Source organism: Tribolium madens, unplaced genomic scaffold, assembly GCF_015345945.1.
Source record: "Tribolium madens isolate multiple individuals breed KSU strain unplaced genomic scaffold, Tmad_KSU_1.1 Scaffold_20;HRSCAF=117;Tcas5.2_LG4, whole genome shotgun sequence".
NCBI lineage: Eukaryota > Metazoa > Arthropoda > Insecta > Coleoptera > Tenebrionidae > Tribolium > Tribolium madens.
Window position 1 is genome coordinate 8,377,423 of NW_025400985.1, and position 16,684 is coordinate 8,394,106.

General features: G+C 30.0%; 2 protein-coding genes and 2 pseudogenes across 2 annotated transcripts; 1 reads left to right on the plus strand and 3 right to left on the minus strand.

Annotated features, from left to right (window-relative positions):
• Window positions 1-777: 777 nt before the first annotated feature.
• Window positions 778-4,069, minus strand: LOC123005182 (annotated as a pseudogene).
• Window positions 4,070-4,938: 869 nt separating this feature from the next.
• On the minus strand, window positions 4,939-5,842 carry LOC123004787. The gene is made up of 2 exons (XM_044398222.1): window positions 5,711-5,842; window positions 4,939-5,660 (listed from the first exon to the last, which is right to left on the minus strand). Exons 1-2 carry the CDS (start codon window positions 5,756-5,758, stop codon window positions 4,995-4,997), a joined length of 714 nt encoding a protein of 237 aa, XP_044254157.1. The 5' UTR covers window positions 5,759-5,842; the 3' UTR covers window positions 4,939-4,994.
• Window positions 5,843-7,425: 1,583 nt separating this feature from the next.
• LOC123004783 (protein phosphatase 1 regulatory inhibitor subunit PPP1R7 homolog) lies at window positions 7,426-9,488 on the minus strand. Its single transcript, XM_044398218.1, has one exon. It carries the CDS (start codon window positions 9,441-9,443, stop codon window positions 8,211-8,213), a length of 1,233 nt encoding a protein of 410 aa, XP_044254153.1. The 5' UTR covers window positions 9,444-9,488; the 3' UTR covers window positions 7,426-8,210.
• A 2,314-nt stretch (window positions 9,489-11,802) lies between these two features.
• LOC123005186 lies at window positions 11,803-13,031 on the plus strand (annotated as a pseudogene).
• Window positions 13,032-16,684: the final 3,653 nt, after the last annotated feature.

Consider the following 16,684-nt stretch of genomic DNA (forward strand, 5'->3'; position numbering starts at 1 on the left):
ATGATTTTCCAAGTTTTTTTGCTATAAGATATTAAAAGAGGAAACAAGGGAGCTGTATCTTAAATTGTAACTTTGTTCAATGTTATTTGTGGCTTTTATTGGCAAAATTTTTGTCCCTTTACTAAATAATTGTAAAAAAACATATAGAAGATCATCAGTATCATTAAATAGATATAAAAAAATGTCAAATGTCAAAAAAATTTTACAGATAGAATTTTTTAAACATTTTTTTCATGTTCCTGGTATCTTACCTTACTTGAAAATTTTCTCTGGGGCGCGAGTTCTGGCGCACCCTGTATACTACAGTAAGCGGCAAAGTTATGGAATAATCTTATTAAAACTGAAAATATTTTGGGTGGCCAAAAAGCTCGAACAGGTCAATTTTCTTTTCAAAAAATACACAATTTTCAACTTGTTGTAAAATCTTCCCTTTTTAAATTTTTAGCCAATTTGATAAATTTTTTGATTGTTCAAACCTAAAGTGGTAACGCAAAGAATACAATATGGAAAAAAAACTTCATTTTGTTTTGTCTCTTCTCAATTACTGACTATACTTGTTTTCTTAAGACAATTTATATTAGCTGAGAAAATCATTTAAATGCTTCTTAATCTATTTGTTATGTGAGGTTAATCTAACGTTTTAATTAACAAAATTAAGCCATAGCTTAACCAAATCCTATCAATAATAATAATTATTATTATTATATCAAATTGTTGTACTTACGTTTTTAATTTTTGATATTATTAGAGAATACTACAAATAAATTTATGGTCGTGTTGCAATTGATTAACTTGCCAGTGAACAATTTTACATTAAAAGATTAGCTGTTTTGATTCTGATTAGTTAAATATACCAATTGTTGTGTTGACGTATATTCTTAAAAATTACTTTAAAAAAACAATAAATTATTATTTAAAACAAAACTGAAAATGCAATTGGTTGGAAATTATTATTTTTAAAAATAAACAAACATTTTTTGAAGTTAATTTGTTATTGCAGAAACGTAGGAATAAGAGGTGTAGATGTTGAAAAAAATAATTCTGTAGATTTTTTTACTGCTCCCTGTTTATTTGTGTCTGAATATATTACATAAAATTGCCCTCTCTGATTAATAAATGTACAAAAGACAACAACAAATCCTAAATTTGTAAATAATACAAAAGAAAACAATAACCATGATTGCAATACAATAATGGCTTATTTTATGCAACAATGTTCATTAATAGATTCGAGGAATGAAAATATATTTAACTTTTTCTGTGTATTTTTCCCACGCGTTGCCATATTTTTCTTTGCAAAGTTTATTGTCTCTGATGGAACGATGAATCAAGAAAGGTATTTGCATTAAAAGCATTATAGCAGGCGCAGTTATTGTTAATCCTGTAAAAGAAATACACATCAGAATATCTCCAAGATAATTAGGATGTCGAACGAATCCCCAGAGTCCGGAACACAGCAATTTTCTATTTTTTATTTGTGTCGGAATAAATTTCACACCTACAAAGTTTCTTCGGATATTGTGTAAAGTTATATATATATATATATATGTATATATATATATGTCTCTTACCCGGTTTCAATACATTTACTTTAAAATTGTATTTTTGATTATTGGCGATTCTGTACAGTAGATAACCAACGATAAATAAAAATACTATCATCGTTAGTTTCCAAGAGGCAAGCTCAGTTTTGGTCAGAAGAAAATGATAAGGAACAGTGGTTATCAAAAACGGATATATGAAATAGCCAACTGAACAAATGTATCCAAACCCTTCTTTTTGTATTTCTAAAGTATATTCAAATGTGTATTCTGCAATTACGCCATCTAAGCAATATATAATATGGATTACTTCGATAATAATAAAACTTTTATTCACGACATATGATTGTAATGTCCAACTTCGTACAAATTCTCGATACAAAAAGACACAATCCAACAAAACCTACAAAATAAAGTAATTTAATTCGTATATTATGTAACTAATGCTATAATCGCCACAAGTTAAAGAAGTTTATACACGTGTTACATACTATACCCTTGCTTCCAGCACAACAGCAAAAAAATTAATTAAATTTGGAATTTGTAACAACTGACTGAAAGCTAACTTCATCCTGTGACTAATACGACAGTTGCTATTAGCAACGTAACTAATACGCATATTAGTCCCGGCTTGTCAAGATGTATGTAAAAAGTCACTTAGCGTCGTGGAAACGTATACGATAATCCGTGTTTTAGATGTGAGAGTAGAAAAAAAAAACTTACCGCAGAAACTACACAAACTCTATTGACATACATCTTCAATTCAAGATAGCCAAAAAGTCGTGGTCTTACTTCTCTGCCCATAAGATAACAATAAATTGCATCTTTTCCAATCGTTTTGGGATTTATTTTATTGAGAGGTAAGCTCAAACTGCGAACGTAACACCACAGTGCAAGTAGATTTCCTAGTACTAGACTAGCTATAGTCATATGAACTAAATGTTGAAGAAGATATTCGACAGAATTAAAACCAAAAATTTCCAATACAAAAAACACTAACAGAGATATTATTAATGGAAATGTTCCAGATATTTTGCCATAATTTTCCTTGAAAAACAAAGCCATTACAATTAAATAGGCTGAATAATAAAAGAACGCAAGACAATCAACAAAAATTAAAGAAAAGTTCTTTCGGGCAATAGGTTTCTCTTGCAAATAAGTAACACATAACGATAATGAGTATATAAGAAATCCCATAATACTAAGAAATATCATTATTGACTCCTTTCCGGTAATTATACGAGTATATTTTTTTGAAATCATCATTCTCTGATATCTCAGACACCTAATAAATTATAATAGATGGCCTTAATTTTTTTTTAAGTAATTGCTACGTACCCGTTTAGCCGATAAAATATTGCTGCATTTAACTAGATTAAAATAAAACTAACACTAGTTTATAGAACAGGGAGGAGTGCTACTGGCTTATTTGTATGTCACAGTATTTCAGAGAGAAGACCCGGGTGTTCACTGGGTACATACGTATAAACTAGTACTAGGCATAGTTTTATTTTAACCTATTATTCAGGTACCTGATTAATTTATAACCGAGGTTACCAAGTCTAGTTTTTTGTTCTGTTGCGTATGCAGTGCAAATTATACTAATATTTATATAAAAATAAGAAACAACGTAAAACGTACTTAATATTTGTTCATGATCATAAAACTGTCATGTGAGCGCTACAAAATATTTTTTCAGTGTTGTTCACATTGAATAGACCATGAAAATTTATTTAAAAAAATAAAAAATAGTTTTTTAAATGTAGAAAAAATGGTGTCTCCTATACCAGAATCTCTCAACAGAGTAATAAAACTCGGTGGCGCAGAATGTTTTGTAGCAAAATCTGTTTTACACTGTAGTAGCATTGAATAAAATAACTTAAAATTTGAAGCACCCAATTTTTTTTTACAAAATAGTGGGCAACAAAGCGTATCTGACGCATTTTCAATTGTCGTAGCGCACGCTTTAATAGCAAGGATTTGTTCTTCGACTGCTTTACGGTCAACTTCGATTTCTTCGTTCACAACATCGGGTACTGCGGCCGTCTTTTCTTTAATATTTGAAATAATACCATTGAGACAAGCATCATCGGCTTGCCCACAAACAATATTTTTTTTTTCTTCATCATAAATGGTTCTGAGAACTGTATCGGTTAAACCAGAGCTTTTGGTGTAATTGAGATTTACAGCTTTTTCCGCTTGTTCATTGACGGAAGTTATCACGTCATTGACAAGTTTTTTAACTATTTTTTTACTTTGGAATTTGTCTTCAATTTTGTTCAAAGCGTTTTCTTTAGTGGCGAGGGAGACTGTGTCTACTTCCACTGACATTTTGATGTGTTCCAGAAAGCCACCATTTAGATTATCGCTAGTTTCTTTCTTAAATCATTTAGTGCTGCTTCTGCATCATCAACAAGATCGGCCTTGCAATCCTTAAGGAAATAAAATTAACTAAAATCAAAACGAATGATAATTACCTGAAGAACAAATGAAGCAACGAAGAAAAGTTTTAGCACGTTGATAAACATTTTGTCAGCTACCTCAAAAACAACTTGTAGGTCAGAACATGTTGGGTGCCTTTTATATAGCCAGTTTTAGTAAACATTGCATTATCGATTTTTTTAATACTGATTTTTATCTTTTTCTTGAGAAACAAAATACTAGTAATTTTTGTAAACTAAAATTAAACATAAAACAATATAAACATTTAATAATCTTGTTTGTGCCAGTACTTAACAATCAAAGATTTTTTGTCGATAAAATGATATTGCATTGCACCAATATGTTTATCTGATTTTTTAATAATTAAAATTAGGTCATATTTACGAGTACATAATTAATAATTTAAATTTGATTTAAAAACTTTTAAACTTTAAAAATTATCACGTTTTACAGCCGTTCTTGCTTCTTGTTTGTGCCAGTACTTAACATCAAAGATTTTTTTATACAAAAAGATATTGCATTGCACTAATATGTTTATTTCATTTTTAATAAGTAAAATTGGATCATATTTACTAGTAGATAAGTAAAAAATTTCCAAATATACCCTCAATGATAATAATATCAATAATAATTTAAATTTGATGTAAAAAGTTTTTAACTTTAAAAATTATCAATTTTGTACCAGGTCCTTGGTCAGAAAGTGAGCGTAGAAACTCTTCTTATGGCATATCTTATATTATAAGGCCACTCGCCTTGTGTGTGGTTGAAACACATGTCGTGTTAGAAATTTAAAAAAAGTTTGATAATACTGTGAAAATAACGTCCTCAGATCTAAGTAACAAGGTTGAAAATTTTACTGGTGGACAACTTGTTTTAATTCCTATAAGTTCTCCACCAGTTAATTTTCAATCCTGTTAAAAAAAGTTTAGTTTGGTGTTAAAAAAAAAAAAACGAGTTTTAATTTATGATATGCATAATTTAGTAATTACGATTTTATGATAAAAAGTTTAATTATATATGAAATAACGAATTAACACATTCTTGAAAACCATTAACGTAGGATTTTCCTTGACCATCAGCAACAGAAGTGAATTTGACTCCGCAAGTGGTAATTATAGAATGATAATACTGCATTTTGCTAGCGTCAACTTCAACAGCGTAATTAATTTTACTAAGTATTGCAGCACTGGTTCTGGAAATTTCTCCAGTAACTGCACTAAGACAGGCGTCGTCTTTACACTTTAAAACTTGTTTTTCAAATGAAAAAACTCGGGAAAGAAAGTTTCCTAACAAGATAGAACTACTAGAGCCTATGTGGTCTATAGAGGCATCTGTCTGGGTATCAACACAATCTATCAATCCCTTTATATTAACTGACGCCAAATTCTTAAGTTTAGCTTCAAAAATTTCAACACATTTGCTAACATCGACACCAGAGTCTTCAGCAGATTTTTTTATTTCTTCATATCGTGCAAGATAATTATCACTTGATGAGGAAATTACTTCAGAACCGTTGGTTCTTGTAACTTCGATCGTAGAATCTATTTTTTGGGCCATAACTGTGTATCCGGTTTTAAGAGCATCATTGAGACCATTGTTTACATTTTCTCTCAAATCATTTAATGCAGCATTCGCATCATCAATAGCACTGGATAGTACCCCAGTGGGGTTGTAGCTCTACATTAATAAACATTAATACTACAGTTGTTGTTTGTTTAAAAACTTACTTGCACCACCAGAAAAACACAAAAGAAAAATTTCGGACTCAGTGACATTTTACAAAAGAAGTAATTAGGTTTCTTCACTTACAACAAAATATATTTAAAATGTGAAATAATAAAAATCAAATTTTCTTTTATACTACGATAAGTGTGTTATCATTTTCAATGATAAGAGTTATCTATAATTCATGTTTACACTCTGTTTTAAAATCCCAAGTGAATTTTTAGGAGTTACAACACGTAAGTCACAAAGTAAAGGTATAAAAAATAGGAGTATTCAACACCGTCAAAACTGTTACGCCTATTTTTTAAATATTCAATTTTCTCTTATGATGTCATTAAGTAGAGTATATTTTTTAATCTTTCATTAACTTCATAATTTTTAAATAAATAAAGTCCTCAATCATGAGTGGTTACAAAAATTAAGCTTTATCTATAAAATATCTAATTTTTCATTTGATAAAAAATGCATTCCCTAGTAAGTATTTCAATTTTAGTACTACTACAGTTATAGTTTCAAAAAAGTTGTCAAATTTAAAACTGAATGGTCATGTACTAAAACTGGAGTAAAACAAAATTCAAAATATTTTTTGTAAAATTTAGAAAAACATGTTTGGGTCTTCTATCCAAAAACGTTGATATTGCATTCTTCAAAATGGTTTGGGAACAGCCCCATTAATGTATGTATGTACCAAATATTGACAACATTGGTTATCCGCTAAGATCTCTGGTTTTCATTTTTTAAATGACTAGTGGTCTTATAGCAAATATTTAATATATATTTTTTTTAATTTGGAGTTAATTTAATAATTTGAAGCCAACTGTAGATTTTTTTTTACACTTTTTAGACAATTTAAAATTGGTGGGACCAAAAAATAGTGTGTCACACGGCCACAATAGTATATTAAAGTACAAGTTGCAGGAGGCAAGAAAGCACAAACTTGAAATTCCGAAACGAGCCACGAAGCGGCGAGTTGAGGAACAAATGAGTGCTTGAAGAACCTTCTGCAACAAGTGCTTTATACTATTTTTTCTATTTCACCGCTTTAATTCATTTTATAAATTAAAAAACGAAAATTATTTTTTTTTTCTAGAGAATTTTGCGACGTTTGGCAACATTTATGTGTGGAATAATTTTAGGCGGCTGTAAAAAATAAAAATTATTCTTATTTTCACATTTGAGAAAGATTTGTGAAGAAAGTCCGTCACTAAAATTAAATTACCGCCAACGACTTATTCCAGCATGCAAATGACGTCATTTGGGTGCTGGAATAGACTTATTCTAACACCGAAATAGAAAAACTGTTTTACAGTGTTTGTACTTATAGGTCCTTGGGCTGACGCCTAGGCCCATAAAAAGCGAAAATGACAGTTTCTGGCCGTGTGATACAAATAACTATTCTCTCATTGCTTAATAAAAAAAACTATCAAATTGTAGAAAAAATCTTGATAAATGACATAGTTATTAGAAAAGATAAAAAAACATATTTCAATTACGTATATTTGTATATTTTTCAGAAACTACTTTAGACTAACATTTAGATCTTTACAACACAATCTTGAAAACCACTTACATAAGATTTTCCTTCAGCAACTGAAGAAAATTTTACTCCGCAAGTGTTAACTGATAACTTTTAATTAATTCTAATTCTAATTCTGCATATAAGTTGTACTCCTAGCTTCAAGCTGAAGACCGTAATTAATCTGGGTAGCAATAGCAGCGTTGGTACTAGAAATTTCTCTAGTAGCTTCCTTCGTCCCTGAACTTGTTGCTCGAATGTAAAAATAATGCCAAGAATACTTCCTATTAAAATATTGACAGTAACTTCCAAATGATATATAAAATCATCAATAATTTCAACACAATGGTTGATATTACGACCAGAATCTTCAGCAGACTTTTTAATTTCTTGATATTGTGCGAAATAATCATTACTCGTTGAAGAAATTATTTCAGAAGCGTTGGATCTTGAGACTTGAATTTTTTTAGAATCTACTTCTTGTCCCATAACTGTGTAGGCATTAAAAGTCTCACTGAGACCATAGTTCAGACTTTGTCTTAAAGCATTTAATGCAGCATTTGCATCGTCAATACACTAGATAGCTCTACATTGATAAATCACAATTAGAAATATTTTATTAATCTTGTTTCTTGTTTACCTACACTAATAACAAAATGTAAACAAAAATTTTCTACTCGATCTCATCTTTAGTATCTCCCTTTTTACTCAAGTAAGTAATTATATTAACTATTAAATAGCCAGAAATCACATTTTCTTGTTATAAAATAACAAACTCTTTATCGGTTTCAACGATAACATTTTATTCAAAAATACTTGTCTACACATTTCATGGACAATTCATAAATCAAGTGTATAATTAATAATCACAAATATACTGCTATACAAAAAGCAACAGGTTGGGGAAATATTCAAAAACACGCTATTAAACATTTTGCCATCTTCAATTCTTAAAAAAATTATTAAGTGAAAGCTTCAAACTATTGTTAAGTCTGCCATAATCTAGGTGCCAACCTGCACTTTACTTTATCTAAGCTGCCTTTAACAACATTAATAAAATTTTGTATATCATATTGAGAAATATTCGAATTTTTGACGAAGTTACCACTTCTACAGTCACTTTGGTCGTATTCAAGACAGTACGGAATCTCACCATTACCGAAAAACTTCAAATCACACGCATTTCTTTTCACTTTATTGTCAAGCATAAATTGTTCCAACATTTGCCAACACTTACAGTTCCAAGGGTTTCCGTATAAAAACACTATATGATCGCGAAAATTGTTTTCTTCTATGACTAAATGTGTCAATTTATTAAAAGCGAGTGATATTTGTACCGTCCCTTGTGGAAAATTGAACCTCTGGAAGACTTGAGGAGAAGCAATTTGATTATGGCCCAAATCCAAAACTTCTAGATTAGTAAGATTGTTCAAATGTTGACTGTAGACAACAACAATCTTGTTACGGGAAACGTCAAGCCATTTAAGTTTTGTGAGAATTATAGTGAATCCTATTGATTTTAAGTTGTTGTGGCTGAGTGTCAGTTCTCGTAGATTATCTAAATTCTCGAAGAGTGGTGCATTTAACACATTTATATTGTTGTGATCCAAATTAAGGATTTCTAAACTGCTTGGGAAACAGCCGGATTCGATTGACTCGATCTGGTTATGCCGGATTATCAGTTCTTTGGTAGAATTATACAAGTTTTTCTCTGTAAACACGTCTTTTTCAATCATTTCTAATTTGTTATGTGATAAATCTATAGTTTTTATGTGGCAGTTATAAAACACTCCTTTCTGAACATGCTCAATACTATTGTTCACCAAACTCAACTTTGTTAACGTCATAGTATCAAAAGTAGTAAATTTTAGTCGCTTTATGTCGTTTCCGAATAGTTCTAAATAGTTCAAGCGATGATAAAACCGATTTAGCGTAAATGTAAACATCTTAATCTCCTTAATTTGACGGATTATAATCAAAGTAACCAATCTTTCCATCTTGTTTAAAGGGAATGAGCCAAATTGGATTGTCCGAAGTTGGGACTCATCACCTGACTCTTTTCCGACCACAAGTTCTCTCCAATCTTCAATGTTGTAGTTGTCAAGGTCGCTCAAATCATCACAGAAAGTCATATAAGAGTCTCGACACGCCGCATCAGTCTCAAAACAGAGCAGCACGATTAAAAACAAGGTGATCGCCTTGATGATCAAGTGCTGCATGTTGTTTCAGCGAAAGAAATTCACAAACTGAACCACTTTTTGGCTTCAAACTGTTACTACTGAAAAATTATGAAACTGGTTTTTCCACAAATAGGTATGGACTGTCGGGAGAAGAGGAAATACTCGTACGTCATTTGACCCTGTTGGCGTCTTTAATTAACAGTTAATGCCATAATTTTTAGGCTGTTAAACAATTAAATACAACACTGACAAAATAGCAATTTCATAAGCAGTTATTACGTAGAGAGAGTATTTTTAATATGAATTACCTTCCCCAAACCCCATTATTTTATTTCACAATAAATAATTTCCTCCAATAACTTAACTTCTAAACTTTCACATAATTTCTTAGTTGTAAAGTTCAGTAATAACATTTTAGTAGTTATCTACAGTTTTCAAAATGAAGACTATTCACCAACCGTTTTTAACTTGGGCAAAAATATTTGCGTTTAATTCGGCTAAAACCTCCAAAACGTCGAATAAGTTTCTTTTATTTTATAATGTGACTTTAGTAGCAATGTATGTCCTAATTCTTTATTACCGATTTATCGACGATTCTGCTCAGAAGAAATTAAATTCGATGAATTCAATTGTGATGCATTTACAAATAACCAGTTACATCTTCACATTTCTGGCAAATTTAACTGCAAATTGGTTGTTTTCGAGAAAATATCTGAATTGTTTAAACAGACTAGCAACGTTGGATGACTGTTTGTACAAGTTTGGGTACCAAATCAATTACAAAAAGATCAATCGAGTCTTTTATTTGACTTTATTTTTGTCGGTTGTTTTGTTCTTGTATGTTGCTTTAGTAGACTGTATTATCACTGTCTTCTTAAATCAAAATATCTCTTTTGTCATTTGGTTATCTGTTTACGTCCCGATCACGATAAATTATTTTTCTTCTTTTTTTATTACAATGTCTCTATATTTTCTCTACGTTCGGTACTCGTATTTAAAACAGTGTTTCAAAATAAACTTGAAACATGATAGATATCCTAGGAGCGACCTCACAACTTTACAAAACATTGCTAAAATGCTGACTGGCATTATAAATATCAGCAATTCGATGATATCTCAATTTTCAATGCAAATCTGTATTTTATTCATTTTAACATTTTTTACAATAACAAACAATTTGTTTCTCGTAGCTAAAGGCAAATTTCATTTTTTCCAATACCTTATACTGATTAATACTGTGTGCTTGCATGTTGTTGAAAGTGTGTCGGTTGTTTTGGCCCATTATCAAATTCATCTAAAGGTGAGTTTTGTGTTACGTGTCCTTAACTGCTTCCTGCTTTTTGAAGGTTGCAGAAATAAGTAATATCGCTCCAAAAGTAATGTTTTTTCGATCTTTATTACCAAATCACAGTAACGAGGTGAGTGCTACTATTATGAAAATTAAAACTATTGTTCATTTTATGTTAGATTATGGAACTTTATTTACTAACACACAACATTACACTTGATGTACAAGTATTTGGAATGTTTACAGTAACTCCATCAGCACTATTAAGCGTAAGCCAAAAAGAATATTCAGGGTTATTAGCGAACAGTTATAAAGTGAATAGTTTTTTTTTTCAACATAATAAAAATGTTTGTAAATTTAAGTAAAATCACATAGTTTCATTATTAATTTGTTTTTTGTTAGTATGAAAAGTTTGGCATTGTCACTAATAACCTGTATAGGCTTGTTTATATATAAAACTTTTGATTTCAGATATGTGCATGGATTGGATCTTATTTGGTAATCATGATACAATTTACACCAGACGATGTTCATATCGATGCTTTTAATTGGATACAACGAGCTCAATCAAATTAAACAATTCGAAATCTGTGTATGTTCAAATCTTCGAAACTTGTATCTATGATAATAATTTAGAAATGTGGAGTGTATGTACACCAAAATATTCGTGCAGTTTTATTTATTGTTATTTAAATTGTAAAATACAATCAAATGTCACTGCAGTGTGTTGATGTGATTATACGATTATACTAAAGACACAACTTTTTTTAAACAGAGATGTAAAGCATGACAAATTCTTTTTTGTTTTGACTGTACTTCTGTAGTAAGAAATACACATATTTCTAAATACTTTAAAGTAATAAAACTAAACTAATAGTTAAATTGCTTGTGGGTGAGTTTATGCATAATTTGTTAATCGAAAATCGAAATAAATTCTCACACTAAATAAATCTATTTGTTGTTAATAAAATCATATTGAATGAATGTTGACTATAAGTAATTAAAGCCTGATGCAGGGTCAAACATGTGGAAAAACCAGTCCTACAATTTTTTGCAAGCAGCAAACCGGGCACAAATTAGTTTGCGTTTGTTTTCATCGAATTAACATGCATGTCCTCAATATGATTTTTTTCAATCGGGCTGTTTTATACTGAGACCGATTCGACGTGTCGACACTCTTATATGACGTTCTGTGATAATTTAAGTGACCTTGAGAATTACGACGTCAAAAATTGGACTGAACTTGTGGTAGGAACAGAGTCATATGATGACTCTCAACTTAGAACAATCGATTATGATTCACTTTCATTGGCCAGGTTGGAAAAGTTAGTTACTTTCATTATGATCGGTCAAATTCGAAACATCAAGTCGTTTACTTTTACCCTTGATCCGTATTTCCACCGGATGAATTATTTGCAATTGTATGGAAATGATATTAAACGAATAAGATCCTCTACTTTTGACTCAATGAAGTTGACAAAGTTGAGTTTAGTAAACAACAACATTGAATATATTCATAAAGGAGCATTCTATAACTGCAGAATAAAAACTATAGATTTATCACACAATAAGTTGGAGTTAATTGAAAAAGACTTGTTTTCGGAAGACTACTTTTACAATTCCACCATAGAAATGGTTATTAGACATAATAAACTTGAAGCAATTCAATCCGGATGTTTCCCAAGCAGTTTAAAAATCCTTAATTTAGATTACAACAATATAAAAGTGTTAAATGTTGATGTTTTCGACAATCTGGAGAATCTACAAGAACTAACATTCAGCCACAACCAATTAGCGTCTTTAGGGTTCATCAAAAACCTCGAAGAGCTCAAATTTATTGATGTTTCCCACAACAGGATAGTGGTTTTCATTAGTCAAGATTTCAACAACCTTACTCAACTACGAATTCTAGATCTGAGTCACAATCAACTTGCATATCCTCGAATATTCAGAAGTTCAATATTCCCGAAAGGCATCCACCTCTGCAAATATCACTCGCTTTTAACAAATTGACACATTTAGTAATAGAAGAAAACAACTTTCGTCACCATGTAGTGATTTTATATGGAAATCCCTGGAATTGTAAGTGTTGGCAAATAATGGAAAAATTTATGCTTGACAATAAAGTGAGAAGAAATGTGTGTGATTTAAAATTTTTCGGTAATGGTGAGGTTCCGTACTGTATTCAGTACGACCAAATTGACTGTAGAAACGGCGACTACGTCAAAAATTCGAACATTTCACAACAAGATGTACAACATTTTATGAGCGTTGTTAAAAGCAGCTTAGATAAAATAAAGTGTAAGTTAATACCAAATCTTGTAAATATTTTGCAATAAATAAATAAAAACAAACTACACCTTTTTTGTTATTTTTAGGTTTAGTTAATAAAACTTATCAATCATCGCACAGAATCTTTTCTTAATAGTAGCAACTATGTTTTTATTTATACCTACATAGAGGGTGATTCAAAAATGTCGAACCAACTCTCGAATAGTGATAGAAGACTTTCAACTAAGCATAAAAATGAATTCAGATTTTTGTATCAAGCTTTTTTTTGATAAAAACAGAATTGTCAATTATCATGTAGTCCCATCTTCAGTCTAAATAATGTAAAAATATTAACAATGTGTCGTAGAAAATATACAAACTTACCTAGACTGTTGTTATAAACATAAGTTTATAACGATTGTTATTAACAGCCTAGGTAAGTTTGTATATTTTCTACGACACATTGTTATTACTTTTACATTATTTAAAATGAAGATGGGACTAGATAGTGCCCGAAATATGTTTCAATATTTTTAACCAATATAATTTTTAACTTTTTTGCAAGAGGACGTTATTCCCTGTACCTCCCTTGAACTAATTTGAAAATTGGAATAACGCAATCAAGATGGATTATAATGCCCGACACATGTTTCAACATTTTTAAATTTTAACTTTTGCGTAAAAAGCCGTTATTCCCTGTACCTCCTTTAAACCACAATAACTTGCACCAATGATAAAATCCTTTTATTATTTCAAATTATCAATACGAAATGGTGGATGCGCCGGGTTAATTGCCCAGAATTCGAATAATTTTAATTAAAAAAAAAACAAACAAAGCAAAACCACATATTGAGATTATGCATTTCTGCTTCTTTTCATAAATTTAATACAATCATTTAAAATACGTGATTTTCTTTAAAAAAAATCAGCCATAAAAAAGATAAAAAATGACATGAACCATCTGTTTTCCATTTTTGGCACCAAAAATAAGCAAAATTCTTCTTAAAACATTAGCTAAATTAAAAGACAGAAACAAAAATGCTCTTGGATCTAGGAACTGTTACGAATTACTCATATATAAATTAGCAAATTTAAAAAACCGATTTTGTTCAACATTTCAATCGATTTTTTTTAATAGTGATTTCTATCTTTTTCTTGAAAAACAAAATACTTAATCTGATTTGTAATTTTTGTAAATCAAAATTAAACATGAAACAATATACATTTTTAATAATCTTGTTTGTGTCAGTACTTAACAATCAAAGATAAAAGATATTGCATTGCAACAATATGTTTATCTCATTTTTTAATAATTAAAATTAGGTCATATTTACGAGCACATACTTAAGTATAAAATTTCTAAATGTACCCTCAATGATAATAGTATTTTAAATAAAAAATAATATTTAAATTTGATTAAAAAAGTTTTAAACCTTAAGAATTATCAACGTAGGATTTCCCTTGACCAACAGCAATAGAAGTGAACTTAACTCCGCAAGTGGTTATTATCGATTCATAATACTGCATTTTACTAGCGTCAACTTGAACAACGTAATTAATTTGACTGAGTATTGCAGCACTAGTTCTGGAAATTTCTCCAGTAACTGCGCTAAAACAGGCTTCAAAACTTGTTTTTCAAACGAGAAAATTCGGGAAAGAAAGTTTCCTAGCAAGACAGAACTACTAGTGCCTATGTGGTCTGTAGAAACATCTAGCTGGGTATCGACACAATCTATCAATCCATTTATATTAGCTGACGCCAAATGATCAAGTTTGTCTTCAAAAATATAATATGTATAAATAAAATAAGCGAAATTCTTGTTAAAAGACTGAAACAGAAATGTTCTTGGATCCAAGGACTGTTACAAATTATACATACCAGTTGAATAAAAAGTATGGAACCAAACGTTTTTTGCTTAAACCATTTATTTTTTGAAAAAACTAATTGATGAGTGATAATAGTTATTTATTCGACGAGTTTGAGTGTAAATCGGATTCTTTATTTGACTGAGTGGATTTTTAAACCACGAGTGTAACGAGTGGTTTACCATATACGAGGTGGAATAAAGCGTCCGATTTACACTCAAACGAGTGGAATACAACATTTTATTCTTCGAATTAGAGTCAACAAGGCTTAAACTTGCTTTAAATCTGTTAAAAATAATTTGACGTTTTGTATTGAGAAATGCCAAACAGTTGTCAAAACTTCCTTACACGGGAGAAAAACCGTAAATTTTGTCAGTGTCGAAGAATAAAGTACTATAAAAATGTGATGATTTAACAAGAATAAATTTTTTCGAAATTACCTTTTGTTTTTGAGTTCTACAAAAAAAAATATTTTTTTAAATGGCAACCCACTATAATATCATTTTCTCATAAAAGCTATACCCTAAGGATTACAACTATCTGCTTTATATTTAATTTTTTCAAAAATTTTTTTTCACATAAATTGCAATTTTGACAAAAAAATCACTCAAAAACAAAACAAAATTTCGTTCTGAAAATACGATCTCATTTTTTATATTACTCTATTTATATTAATTATTATATTTTCTGGACGCAAATGATTAAAAATAAAACCGCTTGGTTTAGGGCACATTCATACAATCAAATCATGTTTTAAAACCAAGATATAATTTTATTGAACAGAAGAACACGCCTTGAATGAGTTTTAAAATCTATAATTTTACAAATTTTATAACGGGGATAATATTCGAACAGGACACCACAGATGTGTCGCTTATAAAAACTGTAAACAATTCCCAGAAAGACAGGTAACTGTTAAAACCTTCTTGAAGGTCGTCTTTTATGCAAACCAGTCAAGGCAGTTCTGTCGGAAGTTACGTTAACAAGCATCTGGTCAAAAAATTGCATTTTTTTAAATAACTAACAACTGTGATACCTACAGTTTCTGACAAAACCACAACTATTTTGTTTTGAACTATTTTGTTTGGATTTTAGATCCCTTAATCAGTTTCAGCCACCAGAGAACATGAGAATCTTTTCGGATACTGAACTGTATAAAAAAAAGTCTAAGGAAACAATCAAAATAAATGTTTTCGCAACATTATTTCTTTTTCTAAATTAACACTTTCAAGTTTAAAAAAAGTCTTGTCGCATGAGTATAATTACCAAAGATAAACTAACTGCCGCCTCAAGCACACCTAAGTATTTTTTTATTTTACTATAAACCGACATTTTAGCTTGGTGCGTCCCGTTATAAATGTTTAATTTAGGTAGTCGCATTAAATTTTAATTTAGTTTTTTGATGTATGGCAAGGCAAAATGAATGTGAGCTTTAAATTTCGTTTAAAAGTTTAAAGATATATTGCAAAATTAACATTCAACTTTAGGTTACATACAAGGTTGTTTATTCTATAGAAATTTTGCATTCACTGAATACAAAATGTGGACAAATTAGCAAAAATATTTTAGGTCATGAAGATCACTGTGGGAAACTCTTATACTGTAAACTCTAAATAACATCAAAAATCACCATAAGTTATTTTGAAAAGAATTTTAGTTTAAAAGTAGCTAGAAGAAAATACGTCGAACTTTGTGTAGTAGTGTAGTTATCTAGAAACTTTAGTCTACTAGCAAATGATAGGAAAGTTTGTAAAGAAATAAAATTCACTTGCCTTTCATAAAAAGTTTGCAACTTTAATAAATTAAATTAATAGCTTACAAATAAAAAAACCCATAGTCATAGAAAGGAAGCCCA

Bases quoted from the DNA above. Each gene is read 5' to 3' on its own strand.
- LOC123004787 (XM_044398222.1), bottom strand. From the start codon at position 5,758: ATGTCACTGAGTCCGAAATTTTTCTTTTGTGTTTTTCTGGTGGTGCAA. The intron at 5,661-5,710 runs GTAAGTTTTTAA...TTATTAATGTAG, and splicing joins GTGTTTTTCTGGTGGTGCAA to AGCTACAACCCCACTGGGGT.
- LOC123004783 (XM_044398218.1), bottom strand. From the start codon at position 9,443: ATGCAGCACTTGATCATCAAGGCGATCACCTTGTTTTTAATCGTGCTG.